This window comes from Varanus komodoensis, unplaced genomic scaffold (genome assembly GCF_004798865.1).
Source record: "Varanus komodoensis strain SLA01 unplaced genomic scaffold, ASM479886v1 scaffold114, whole genome shotgun sequence".
Lineage (NCBI taxonomy): Eukaryota > Metazoa > Chordata > Lepidosauria > Squamata > Varanidae > Varanus > Varanus komodoensis.
The window spans coordinates 637153-651286 of NW_025335328.1; the positions used below are offsets into that span (position 1 = coordinate 637153).

A 14134-nucleotide genomic window follows, 5' to 3' on the forward strand; every position below is an offset into this window, starting at 1 on the left:
GGGGGGGGCCCCGGCGGGCCCGGCCCCGTTCCCGTTCCGTGCCCTTGCCGGACCGCCTCCGGCCAGGTGCGTGCCGGGCCCTCGCCCGCCGGCAGGGGCAGCCGCCCGCGCACACCGGGTCCCGGGAGCACGCAAGTCGCGGGCGCAGGCTCCGGCTGGACACCCGGAAGAGCTGCCTGGCCACCCGAGCGGTCGGGGTGCTGCCCCCCCCCCCCCGCCGGCACCGGAGGCCGTCAAGGGCAGCGGGGCAGCCATCTGAGGGGGCTGCTTTGACCGAAGGGGCACCAGGCTGGATGGACCCTTGGTCTGCCACAGCAGGGCTTTCTGGGCGCTTTGAGGTCCCGATCCACCGCGCACTCATTCCACGCTGCTGCAGGGCGCCTGGAGCAGCCCCCGCCACCACCTCCCACTCGGAACACTGCTTGGCTCGCAGCCAGCGCTGTGGCTGGGGGGTCTCGGGCTGGCCGTGGGTGCCCGAGGGGCCGGCGAAGCCCTTGGTGGAAAGCCGGCGAGGGGGCAGCTCTCGCGACGTCGCAGCAGGATCTTGGCCACTGGCCCAAGAGCTGCACAGACTGCACCGACACAGCGCACTGATGTGCGTCGCCACCGGCACACATTTCGGGGGTCCTGTCTCGGCCCTCCTAGATTTCCGTACTGCTTCTTCGAGCCAAGGATTTCTGCCTGGGGCGCTTGGAGCCCTCCATGTGGAAGCGCCGTTCCTTTCCGAAACTGCCCCCAGTCCACCTGGCTCCCGGGCGAAGGCTGCCCAGAGAGAAAGAAAGGGGTTCCCCGGCCACCCTCACCCTGCGCCACCCCAGCTGACTTCTCTGGCTCTGATGGTCGCTTTTTTGGTCTGAAGCTGCAGGTGTTCAGTGACCGTTCAGGTGCTCCCTGCTGCCACTCCAAGTCTTTGTAAAGGGGGAAGTGAGGGGCGCCCCCCCAACCTCTGCCTCCGAGGGGCTGCAGCACTCGGCCGCTATCTGTTCGGCCAGGCTCGGGAGGGCGGCTTCCGTGGGGCAGCCTGGCCAGAGGACTGCGAAGCCTCGAGGGCCGGGAGATGGAGGCCCTCCAGCAGCTCCACCCCGATTTATTCTCAGCTCGTCTCCAGTGCTCAAGAGAACTGGAAAGGTTCACCGGGTGGGAACTGACTGCTGCCCCCACCCCCTGCTAATCCGAGGAGAGACTGTTGCACTTTGGGGATGCTTCGAACGGTGTGAATTCACGCAAGGACAAGATGCCTGCTGAGATGGCTTCTCCGGCATTTTTCATGCTACGATCTGGTTTGAGGCCGATTCCTCTGGGACACGAATCCCTTCCCCATCTGGATTCTTTCTGGCTCAACATCTTGCTCAAAATGACAAGGAACCCTGTGGCGCCTCATAATTGTGCCACAGGTTTTCATTAGCCGGAGCTCACTTTATTAGAACCCCGCTGGACGTAACCAGATTTCAGTCATCAGATGTTTGAAAGCAGCGGTCAGGATGGGAAGAGGAGGGATCCCAGAACGGGGGCTGGAAGGGCCGTCGGGGCAAGCCAGGCCCCGCTCGGATCCCTGAGCTGATTCACGGCCGCGGGGCTGGACGGGTGGCCACGTCCCCCACTGAGGGGGCCTGCAAGTTGGGGGAGGCCTTGCTTGTGCGGGCAGGGCAGGTGGAAGGCTCCCCCCGCAGGTGCGCTGCACCGCAACCCCACCTGAAGCTCCAAACGGCTGCAGGGGACCCATTTCCCGGCCTGGCACATGCACTTCCGCCACCTCCGCACGGAGCGTGTCCTGGCCGCCCCTCGTGAGCGTCGACAGGACTGCGGATGCATCTGACAGAGCAGACTCTCTCCCCCAAGTTTCTTTCCTGCTAATGGTAAGCAGCAGGCCGATTCTGCCTTTGGGGCAAGAGAGAGGCCCCCCCCCCACAGAAGCGGAGCAGCGAGAGGCGCTTCCGCCACGCAAGTCTCTCTGCAGCCGGAGCACCAGTGCAGCTTCCCTCCAGCTGGGCATCCCGGGCGCATCACCAGCTCGCACACTGGCGCACCATGATTTAGTAGCGACAAAACCCCAGGTGAGAGTGCTCTCCGCCCCCCTCCACCTCGAGGCTGTGCGAGCATCGGGGGCACGGCTGGGAGAGGTCCTCGCAGCCTCCCTCCGCCTGCCCACTGCGTAATGTCAAGGCGGTGATGCCGCGGATGACCCACTGCCAGTCCGTTTTTCAGCAGCCCCACGGAGAAGAACGGGGGAGGGGGGGGCAGAGGGCACGCTTCCGGCCGGCTGCAGCCGACATTCCGGAAGGGTCCCCTCCCCCCCTCGCTTCCAGCCAGAGGCAGCATGCCCACGCACCCCGGGCGCTGGGAACTGCGGTGTGGGGGGCAGCCCCAGCACTGCCGGCCCACGAGATGGCACCTGTCCTGCCCGTGGAGGGCCAGGCGGGAGGGGCCCAGGGGGGCTGAGTCCACGGGCTGCCACTGGGCCCAGCGGCCTGCGCGGCTGGTTCCCGCTCGTCTCGCTGTGCAGCGAAGCCCCTCTGGGGGCCAGCCCTGTCCCCGGTGCGCACCACAGCCTCACACAGGCCGGCCAGCCAGCCAAGGTGTGGCAACCTGCCCCGGGCACATGCCACTGACCACGTGCTGCAGGGAGCGGGCTCTGGGCTTCCCGGCCGACCCAGCAGCCTCGCCATGGGAGGGCCGGGGCCCGAAGCGGCCCTCTCGTCCAGGGCGCCGAGGAGATGCTAGCGGGCCGGTGGCCAGAGAGGGGGAGAAGACCTCGAGCCGCTTACCGCATTTCCAGCCTCGGCGGCCAACCGGGCAGCGTACCGGGCGATCAGGCGGTGCTCCTCGTCCAGTCGGCTGGGGCTGTCCAGGACGCTGCGGGAGGGAAGGAAGCCGACGGGCCAGTCACGACGCGCAGCGCTTGCCGGGCGGCTCGGGACCAGGCCCGCCTGGAACGGGGAGGCCCTCGGCTCACGCCTGCCGCATCGGCCCAGGCCGTGCCAGCCACTCCGGGCAGCCCCGGCCCCGCTGCCCCCCGGCCTGGGCAGGGCTGGCTGAGCCCCGTGAGTGTGCGGCCCCCGTGCCTCCAGGCACCGCAGCCGGTGCAGCACAGCCTCGGGGCACCCATCCTGACACGCCACAGCAGCGCTTCTGGAAAGGAGCCACGCATGTGCTAGCGCGCGATTTCCTTCAACCGTCCTAGGCGTCCATGGGTCCTTGTCGTGCGGTAATTGCAAAGGTTTTTGTGCAAAATAGAAGATCAGTTTCAAAAATCAAGATGCCAAGTGAGGGCAGCGCCGGGCAAGAAGAGCCCGGGCCAAGCTCCTCGTGAGCGGAGCCGGGGCCTGCCAGGGACGGGCGGCTGCTCTGTTCATCCCAAAAAGGCTCTCAAAAGATGGAGGCGCTGCGGGGAAGGCCCAGGAGAGGGAGCTTCTCCTTCCAGGGGCCTCCTCCGGCCGTGCCACCGCCCGGGCCCCAGACAAGGCCCCCGCCCACACACGGGCCTCCCCGTTTCCCACCACTCCACCCGTCTCCTTCTGACACTTGGGACCCCCAGGGCCTGGAATGGGCTTCCAGGGAGGTGGCTGAGGCCCCCTCGGTGCAGGGGTTCAAGGACAGGCTGGACGTGCACATGGTGGGCATGTCGTAAGCGGGGCCGGCTGGAGCCAGGGTCAGACTAGATAGCCCGGGAGGCCCCTTCTGACTCTCTGTTTCTATGTTTCCTTACTGCAGAAAATCCATTAAGGAAAAAAGGGCATTTCCTGCAAAGAAAAGGGCATTTCTCTGCATGGTCGAGAACCGGGAAGCCACGCAGCTCCGAGCTGAGTTGATGCAGGCGGAGGGGCCCCGAGGCCAGTGCCCCCGCTTGGCCCTCTGCAGACAGGGCATGCCTGCCTCCAGGGCCCCGGGCCGGGCATCCCCTTCGGCCAGAGTGAACCTCCAAGCGCTCAGAAAGAGCAATGGCTTCAAAGGTGGAACCCGACTGAAGAGCGGGGATTGCGGCGTCTGGTGCATTTTGAGGGGAGTTTAACAGCCGTCGCAGGAAGGGCTTCCGCTGGGAGCAGCGCCGGAGCCGAGCCGGACGTCTCCCTGGCCAGAGCAGCGCCTGGTGACGCAGCCAGCGGCCTCCCCTGCTGCTCCCCCCCCGTGACTTCTGGGGCCTGGGGCCCACGGGGAGCAGCCGCAGCCCGTCCTCTGGTTTTCCCCACCACGACCACCTCTGTGCCGTCCAACGCGGACGACACAGCCCCCCGCGGGACGTCCCGGGGGCACGTGAGCCCAGAGGAGACGGGCAGAGGCCAGCTCTCGGTCCCTGGCCTGCGCCCAAGGGGGCCGCTCCCCGGCGGGACCAGGAGCGGCCTGCCAGCCCAGCTCGCTCCAGGGGGGGGAGGCCCGGCTGGCAGGGGGCTCTCCGCTCAGTGCGTCCCAGCCCACCCCAAGCCCCCCGCTGCTGGAGCAGCTTTTTCCCCAGCAAAAGGGGGGAGGGAGCACGGCCGCCTGGTCCAGACCCCTCCGGCGCTCCTCTCCCAGATAAAGCCTCTGGCGGTGGGGGGGCCTTGGCGAGGCGCTGCCCCTCGGGAGCTGCCGCCCTTGTGCCCGAGAGCAGTCCGGCTCCGGCGTGTCCTGCTCCAGAGGTCTCCTCTGGAGTAGGAGGCAGCGCCAGGTCAGCTCACACATCCCCTGCCTCATTCCAGGGCACGTGCCCCACCTGGGCAGCGGTGCAGTGAGAGCCAGGGTGGCGGGTGGTGCAGATCGTGGGACTGGGACTCAGGCGATCCGGGTTCGAGTCCCCGCTCGGCCATGGGGCCAGCTGGGTGACTCTGGGCCAGTCACAGGCTCTCAGCCCAAGCTACCTCACTGGGCGGTTGTTGTGGGGATAAGGGGGAGGAGGAGGAGGATGTCAGCTGCCTTGAGCCCTTGGTAGGAAAAAGGCTGGGTATAAATCAATCGATCGATCAATTGATCAAAACCATGGCTCACGGCTGTGGCGGCCACAGAGCAGCCTCGCCGTGGCCCCGCTGTCCTGCGAGGCGCCGCCTGGGAGGGATGTGGGGGGGCAGCCACAATGCGCCGGTCGCCTGTGGGGCTCCTTGTGGCCCCCAGTGCTCATGTGGCCACCGCAGATTCACCACGAGGGGGGCCACTGTGCGCAAAACCGCCTGGGGGGGGGGGCTCTGCCATTGAAAACAACCCAGCTGCCCCCCAGGCCGAGAGAAGAATCTGAAAGGAGCCCGGTCTGCCCAGGGACTCACGTGCTGCCGGCTAAACGGGGCCCTCCCCAGAAACAGTCCCCCCCCCCAAAGATGCAGAGCAGCCAAGAGGCCGTTTGCACAGCGTGGCCTCGGGCGAGGGGGGGGGGCATCAAGCCCGTCTCCTCCTTGCTCAAGGAACTGCTTCCCCTCCACCAGGTGCTGCCCGTGGGCATGCAAGCTGCCATTCTGCGTGGGGGGGGGGCTGCCGGGGCTCCGAGGCCTCGTGCTCGCCCTGGGAGCCATGGGGTGCTGATCTGGCACGAGCTGCCCTGGGAAGGCAGCAGCCGAGAACACGCCGAGCAGAGCAGAGCATGCTCAAAGGAGCCCTCGGGAGCAGATCCTGCAGTTCCGAGGAGGAGCCGCCGCCGCCGCTGCCACCTCCGCAAGTTTCCCTGCTGAATCTGAACTGCTGCACAGCGTAGCCACATCAGGCCAGGACTGGCGAGTGGCGGGACCAGGCGCCGAAGTGAGGAGTGACTGAGAAGGGGCACGAAAGGCTTCTCCAAGCGGGGGGGGGGGGGGGGGGCACCCGGTGCCTGCCCCCGGGGGGGGGGCTTGGGGCAGGGAGGGGGGGGGGGGGGGGGGGGGGGGGGGGGGGGGGCACCCGGTGCCTGCTCCCGGGAGGGGTGCTTGAGCCAGGGACCAGGGAGGTGTTGGGGGGCACGGGAAGGCAGGTGCACGTTTCCCCGGGGCCCCACTACACTGCCGCTGGAAAGGGAGCCGTCCCTCTGTGGGCAGCGAGAGTGCCCCCAAGCCCCCGAGAGCCGCCTTTCCTTCCCCACGTTGCGGCTGGGCTCGCGCCGTGGGAGCGAAGGGAAGAGGGCGCCCCTCCCGGCCGCTCTCCTCGAACTGACCGTGCGCCGCTCTGCAGCCGGCTCACGTAGGCCGCGATCAGGACGTGCTCATCGCGGAGCCGCTCGGAGGGGACCAGGCTGGGCTGCCACCTAGGAATGACGGAGCAAAAGAAGCAGACAAGCAGCCGTGAGGACAAGCGGCGGGACGGGGCGGCCGGCGGGCGACGTGCGGGTGGCGGGGGGGGCGGGTGCAGTGCCGCAGGGAGGGCAACTCGAAACCCGGCGCGTGGAGGAAACGGGCGTGCGGGGAGGGCCTTCGGGCCGGGGGAGCCGTCCTTCCGCCGCCTTCCACCCCCCGCCAGCCCCCCGGCATCTGCCTGAGCATCTGCAGCGCCACTTCCGCAAGAGGGGGCGGGGGGCCGAGGGGGGCACTCGGGAGCCCCGTGTCCTGCCCGAGCGCTGAGCGGGCGTCCCCACGCGGGCCCCCGGCTCAATGACCCGCGGTCGCAGCCCTGGCTCCGCCTGGCTCACACGAGGGCACTGCGCCGGGCGCTCCCGCTCTGGCTTCTCTGCTTCCCAAAGTGTCGGGGGCCCATGTGCCTGAGCGCCCCCCCCGCAGTACAGTCCATGGGCTGGCTTGTGAGAGTGGCCAAGTCCAACCTGCGCTGGAGCCGCCTTGGCAGCTGTGGGACGCAGAAGAGCAGCTCCCGCCGTGCGGAGGCTGAGCCCAGCTGGCAGGGGCAGGCACAAGAGCGTCCTGGCCGGGAAAGGAGGGGTCTCCGCTTCCAGTGCGGAGGCCGGGCTCGCGCTGACGTGAGCCGGAGCCGGGCCCTGTGGGCCGGGGCCTTTCGCACCTTCGGGAAAACCCTGCCCGCCTCAGCTCCGCACACTCATCCTCCCCGGCAAGAGCCGGCAGCGAAGTGTCCGAGCTGATCGGGGCCTAAAGCGGAGCGGAGCCGCAAGCAACACTTTGCTGAAATGCCCGAGGCTTGAGCGGTTCCCCCGAAAACTTCTACCCTGCCCTTCACCCGCAAGCATACGGAAAGGGCCACCCGCGTATGGAGACGAGCAACAGTGCTTTGCACGCCTTCCGCTCTCCTTCATGCGAGTACATTTCTTTTGACTAGCTCAGTAAAGGCAGCCTTTGGTGTGGGGATCTGTCCCGCTTTGGTTCCTCTTTCCCCCCAAACTCATAGAAACATTTAAAAAGTGAGTCAGAAGGGGTCTCCTGGCCCATCTAGTCTGACCTCCGCCAGCTCTGCTCATGTGGGTGCCCAATCTTTCCTCGAATACCCGCACCAATGGGGCCTCAGCCACCTCCCGAGGAAGCCCGTTCCACACCCTCGGGGCCCCATCCGCCAGCAAGTCCTTCCTGGCATCCAAGCTGCAGCCCGGTTCCTCGAGCTTTGCCCCACTGGAGCGCGTCCGGCCCTCCGCTGCAGGGGAGAACAGCTCGGGGCCCTGCCCCACAGGACACCCCCTCGCACCCCCAGAAGCCGCTAACAGGCCCCCTTGGGGTCTCCCCTCCTCCAGCTGGAGAGACCCCGCTCCCCCCACTCTCCTCCCAGGCCAGCCCTCCCAGCCCGGCTCCCATTCCTGTGCCCTGCGCTGGGCCGACCCCGACCTGGCTGCGTCTCTCCCACGACGGGGAGCCCAGCACTGGATGCACTACCCCAACTGTGAGCACACCAGAGTTGTGTAGAGCGGCAACAACAGCTCCCTAGATCTGGAAGCCACGCTTCTGGCTAAACATCCCAGGGCGCTCTTTGCCTCCTCAACCGCCACATCACACGGCCGGCTCACTTCAGCACCCCAAAATCCCCTTCACAAATGTGCTCTCCAGCCACCTGCCCCCCACTCTGTACCTGCGGCACTTCGCCCTGTGTCCCAAGTGCAAGACCCTGCTCTCACCCGCACCACGTGCCGTCCTGGTGTCCCCCGCCCACTTCCACAACCTGTCCAGATCAGGTCGTGAAGGTGACACATGGGGCACTTGGTCAAAGGCCTTGCTGAAATCCAGGTAAACCATCATCCACTGCATCCCCGCCCTCTAGCCACCTCGAAACCTTGTCGTAGAATCCCACAGGGTTTGCCTGGCGGGACCTGTTTTTGTGGAAGCTGTGCTGTGTGGCTGCCAGCCTCCCTTCCCTATCTAGCATCACTAGATCTCTCTCCATTATGAGCCTTTCCATCCTCCTTCCCAGAGTGGACATAAGGCTGACTGGCCCGGCATTCTGCATAATCCCACTGCTACCCTTTTTGGGACCACCAATGCCACCCTCCAATCCTCCAGAAGTTCTCCCGTTTTCCAGGGGGCCTCAAAAATGGAGGCCAACTGGTGGGAGAGCACCCCTGCCAAGGCCCAACGGGCATCCAAGGCTCTGAGGAGCATCTCGCCTTCTGGGGAGGTGACTCCAATCTTGGGCTTGCGATACCGAGAGCGACAGCTGCACCAGGAGACCGGACGCAAACGCGGATGCCGGTTCACACCTGCTTTCGTCTGCAGAAAAGTGCAGCCAGGCCCTGCACGGCTCTTGGCTGACACGCCTCAAGCGCACCTCCTCTGCTCTCGCGAGAGGGAAAGTCGCTTTACGGAGCCGCGTAGCTCCAAGCGTCCCAAGAGCGGGCAGATTCGCCGCCGCGTGAGGCCCCGCGTGAAGGAGGCGGAGCGTTCGGCAGGAGGAGCCTGAGGAACCAGCAGTGCGGCACCGCGTGTGGGGAGAGGCTGCCTGCTGCGGGAGTGCGCGCGTGGCGTGGCGTGGCCGGCCGGCCGGCCTCGTGCCAAAAGCCGTGCTCCACCCGCAGCGGCAAAGGAGGCTCCGCAACCTGCCCAACGCGGCGGAGATTCAGGCCGCCACCTGAGTGCCGAAGTGCGCGCTTGGCACGGCGCGTCCGTGTTTCCTCGACCCAGAAGGCGAAGACTGTGGAAGGGACTGGCACACGGCAGGAAAGACGACCGCACGCTGGGGGTCGCGTGAGCGGAGCTGGCCAGCCGGGGTCTGACCAGATGCCCTGGGAGGCCCCTCCGACTCGCTTGGCAGCTCAGCCTCCGCGAATGCTGGGGAGCCGGCGCTCAGCCGGTGCGGCTCCGACAAGAGGGCCCTTTGCTGGGAGAGCATTCTTGCTCCGAAGCAGATGCTTTCGCTGACCCAATTCTGTCTCCGCCATTTTACGAGCTGGAGGGCTGCTCCTCTGCCGGAAGAGAGAGCACAGCCGAGCTAGATCTGACGGCCCCTGCAGCCTTCCTTCCCCTCCACCCCACTGACTGACGCTTCTCCCTTGCACCGAAGTGCATCAAGCAGCAGCCTCCTGGAGGAAACACATTCCATGCGCCCAGTTTGACCCAGCCTGGGAGGTAAAAGCCACTGGGCTTGCTGGCCAAACTGGCTCAGAGCTGGAGCAGGATGCAAGATGGACCGAACGCTGCACCTGGGCGGTGCCGACGGCCACGAGCTTGGGCGGCTCTGCACGGAACCGCGGAATAGTCAGGCCGGGAGGGGCCAGGAAGGCCACCGGGTGCAACCCGCTCCTGCTGCAGGTCACCAGCTTGCACCGCCCCACGCGGGTGGCTGTCAAAACCTCCCTGCTGATGCAGGTTCACCCCACCTCCCCGTCAGTTTTGGAGAAGCATTTCTGGCGCCTCGTGGCCAGTTCTGGGCCGCGTACTCGGAGAAGGATGGGAACCACTCGAAACGGGCTCAAAAGGGGGCAGCAAAGCTGGTCAGGAAGAGCAGAGCAGGTCCCCGTGCGTGGTCGTCCGGGGGACCCTCCTCTTCCAGCTGACTGCCAGAGCAGGAGGCAGGCTGGTGGGCCTAAGGGGGAACGCTGAGCTTCTCTGGGGACTGAAGACCCCCACCCCGCCTGATATTAAGACCACCCTGGCTCTTCATTCTGTGCTCATGCTCCCACCCAGTTTTGTACGGTCTGCAAATCTGATTATCTTTCCCCGAACTTCCTCATCCAAATCAGTAATAAAGTTGCTGGAGAGCCCTGGGCCCAGGACTGAACCCTGCGGCTCCCCACTCGCCACCTCCCTGCAGTCGGAGACGGTGCTGCCGATGAGCCCTCTTGGTGTCCAATTTAGCAGCAATTTTGGATCCACCCAGCAGTTTTTCTATCTCGTCAACTCGCTGATCCGGAGGACATGAGGCACCGTGTCGAACGCTTTGCTAAATCCAGGTATACCACGTGCAGTTTCCCTCTGTCCACTTGGGAGGTTAAATTAGTCTGACGTTGGCTTCCATTAATCACTGCATTGTCTTCGAGGTGCTTGCAGACTGATTTATTTTAAAATAATTTGCTCCAGAATTTCTCTAGGGATTGATGTCAGCCTAACTGGTCTGCAGTTCCCAGGTTCATCTTTTCCCCCCTTTTTGAAGATGGGGACGATGTTCACCCTTCTCGTCGTCTGGCACTTCTGCTTTCCAGGGTTTCTCAGACAACAGGCAGTGGTTCTGAGGGTTCCTCTGCTTGTATTTCTTCAGCTTGTACTTCCTCTTGTGGAAGAAGAGGTTGTGGGAGAAGACTGAGGCGACGTGGGAACTGAGCACCTCTGCCTGTTCCCTGTCGCCTGTTATCGCTCTGCCACCCACTCTGAGTAGCTGGACACCCTCCTCTTCCTCACGTCCTTTGTTCCGGATGGTGCTGAAGAAGGCCTTCCTGCTTTTCTTAGCATCCCTCGCTGTTCTTAGTCCATTTCCCGCTCCAGCCTCCCTGCAGTGCCTTGCTCTTTGCTCCCTTCGTGGCCTGGCCCTGCTTCCACCTCTGCAGATCTGCTTTTTTTCCTTTCAGGCTGTCGCTCACCTTTTCGTGGCGTCACGTGGGCTTCCTCGGCTGCCTCCTCTGCTTTTTTCTTGTTGGAATTGTTTGCAGCAGTGCTTGCAGAATCTTCCTTTTCCAGCTCTCTCGGACTCCCTTTCCCGTACGAGTGAGGGGCCGTGGGTTCTTCAAAGCTGGCTTTCCTGAAGTCCGGGGTGCATGTTTGGCTGCAGTTCACCTTCGTCTCCTTTATCTTTGAGAATTCAGGCATCGCACGGTCACTTCCCCGCCGGGTTCCCACGGCTGCTGTTTCATCCACGGTTATCCCTGTTGGTCAGTATTAAATCAAGGACAGCTGACCCTCTTGTCCGCTCCTGTATGTACGTTGTGCTGAAGGGAGTTGTCGGCAATGCGTGTCAGAAATTTCTTGGAGGGAGCATGTTTGGCAGAAATTGTCTTATAGTATCGACCAGGAAAACTGAAGTCTCCCATAATGACCACGCAATTCTTCTTGAAAACATGGCAAGTTGCCACCTGAAGATTACTTTCTTGTCATCGTTTTGATGGGGTGTTTGGTAACAGACGCCAATAACTACACTTTCCTTAGTATTTGCTCCCTTTAAATTAAGCCGGATGCAAAACGAGAGTGGAGCCAGCGGGGTGGAGGGCGCTCCCACACCGGAGACACTCAAAACCAGGCTGGACATCCATCCGAGCGGGATGGGATCAACGGGCGCCCTGCAATCGCAGAAGGCTGGGCCCAGCGGCCTTCTGGCTCCTTCAGCTCGACTAGTCCTGGATTTTACGAAAGGCCACCCTCCCAGAGCATGGACACGGAGGTTCTCCACACCAGCGCTGCCACGCCACATCTCACCAGCAGCACGTGCTCCCAATCAGTGGCGCCTCAGAGCGAATGCGGCATGGCCCCGTAGCGCGACCGACCTCGTCCCACCTCGTCCCAGCTCCTTCCTGTCTTCCCGTGGAACGTGAGGCGCTGCACCAGGACGTCAAGGCCTTTCCCCACGCGAAGCGGCCTCACTCACAGGGCGCAAACGTGCAACTACACAACGGACATGGCACCCCTTTCACCACCGCACGAGCTTGTGACTGTCTGGCTTTCCACCCGAGGGGCAGCCACGGGCCGGGCTCGAGATGCGCTGCACCTGCGCAGAGGCCCCGGAGGGAGAGACGCATGGCTCAGGCAGCCGGCCAGGCAAATCTCACGCTGCGGGGCCAGCCAGCGAGCGAGGGGCACGCGGCCTGGCAGCTGCTGGGAACAGTCAGCCGCGGTGCAGGCCCAGCAGAGGAGCGGATTGTCCCGCGAGGGCCACAGGCACCCCCTTCCGGACCTGGGCCCTAATCCTCGAGCGGCCTTGCGAGCTCTGCCTTCCAGCGGCGCAATGTGAGCTGCTTTCGGGGCCCGGCCGAGCCGACGCATGCCGGGAAGCACAGCGCTTTTTCGGGGGGCCTGGGCTGCGGGGGCTCAGAGGCACACATGCCAGACAGAAAGCGCCTGGCTCGGACTCGGGGGCCGTCCGGGCTGAGGGGCCACACGGTTCTGGGCATGGCTCCAGGTGTGGTTCGGCCGGCACTGCTGGGAGCGGTGCTGGCACGGCCCCTCCTCGCAGGCAGAGGGAAGGGGAGCCATGGCAGCTGCAGCGCAGGCCCCCTCCCCACCTCCCAGGAGGGTCTTGCCTCACCTGCACCGTTTCTCCCCACCCCAACAGTGCCCAGGTCGGCTCAGTCCCGGCCCAGGGGGCTCCCGGCCTCACAGGCAGTTAGCACGAGGCAGGTAAAGCGCGGGTGACTCCCACCCTTCCCTGCACGTCTTCTCAGAAATACGCTCCTATACTTTTCCAAACATACTCTCAACAAAAAGGGAATGAAGCAGAGCAAAGAGGAAGTAATAAATAAAAGGAATGCAAAAGGAAAATAAAAATTCATTTTTGCGCATGACAGATGGAAATCTCTGGGAGAAAAGCGGAGGCCACAAATGGGGAGGCACCGAAGGTGGCTCTTGCGATCCGGGGCCGTCCACTGGTCTAGCGAGACCAGTTTTGTCGACCCTGACCGGCAGAAGCCAGGGATTGAAGCGGGGCCATCCACATGCCGAGGGGGTGCATCACCCCCGCCTGCTTTGCTGTGATCCGCCTGGTTGGGGGGCAGCCCTTCCGGTCAGCGGCCGAGCGAGCATTCCCTGCTGCTCCCTTCAAAACAGAGATATTCCTTGGCCGCCCCAGAGCGCTGCCGGGCCGCGCCTTCTTCTCGGCACAGCCGCGAGGCCAGAAGCAGTCCCCGGCCGTGATGGAGAAGAGGGTCTTGCTGGCTGCGCCTCCCACCCCCACTGGGCGGCACACTTGCTCGGCATCCTGCTCGGAGCTCCTGCAGGTGAGGGGAAGGAACACCTGTCCTGCCAGGTAGGTGGAGACTGGGGAGGGGAATCCCAGTGAGACCTCTGCTGACCTTGAGCCCTCACCTCGTGGGTTGGTTGGCGGCTGCTTGGCTGGGGAGGGGAGGACAGTCCCGCCCCCCCCCCCGAGAGGCTCCCGACTGGCTTCAGCCATATCCGATATCCAGCACACTCGGAGCAGGAGCCCCGTCCTGTGCCATCCGCAGCGCGAGGGGCGCACCCTCCTACCTTTTCGTTGGGGTGGGGTCTCCCGAGGATGTGTGGGTAACCGTGGCATCGTTCATGTTCGCAAGAGGCCGAGACGGGCTGAAAGAGAGCGCGTGAGCGGCACGTTAGGGCCCGGATCCTGGCGAACGGCACGGTTTCTCATTCATGTTCATCGCGGTTTGTTTACTAAGCAGCCGTCAAAAGGTGCACAGCAGCCTAAAGCACAGTAGCGAAGACAAAGGGCTGAACACGCAGCACCTGAAAGCACCAAAGCTGCAGCGCGTTGAGGGCGCATGAAAAGGATGTGGCGCAGCGCATGGGGGTCGTCGTTCCGGGGGAAGCTCGTCCCGTCGTCCGCCTGCAACCCCCGAGAAAGACCCTTCGCAGACCCCTGCAGAGGCCTGTCCCACGGAGCTGCCGAGTGGGGCAGGGTGGGCAGCCGGGGAGGGTCCCCTTGCGCCCACCCCTTCCCACTGCCCCTGCAACTCGCACGGAGGGGGCCGGAGGCGACCAGGTTATCTCTACACCCCCAGCTCAGACCCGGCAACCCGGGCTGCCAGCAACAGCCTCAGAAGAGGAGCGGACCTGGGCCGGCACCCCAGGAGCTGCCCCCCCTGCAGCCCCTCCCTGACCCAGCTGCGGGCATCACAGTCTGCCGAGGGCAGGCGATCCTCCCACAAGAGGGGGCTCAGGAGGGGGGACCAAAACGTCTCCACCCCCTACCCGCCCCCCGC

The 14134-nt window shown here is 64.7% G+C and overlaps 1 protein-coding gene across 1 annotated transcript in view; it reads right to left on the bottom strand.

Moving 5' to 3' along the window:
- The window catches only part of DTNB (dystrobrevin beta), a 92792-nt gene that overhangs the window by 28530 nt on the left and 50128 nt on the right, over nt 1-14134 (bottom strand). The window contains exons 9-13 of the mRNA XM_044421064.1: nt 13422-13499; nt 6086-6175; nt 2766-2853; nt 656-762; nt 225-572 (exon numbers count right to left, since the gene is read on the bottom strand). Coding sequence (XP_044276999.1) covers nt 225-572; nt 656-762; nt 2766-2853; nt 6086-6175; nt 13422-13499 — 711 coding nt within the window. The remainder of the gene's footprint in view (nt 1-224; nt 573-655; nt 763-2765; nt 2854-6085; nt 6176-13421; nt 13500-14134) is intronic.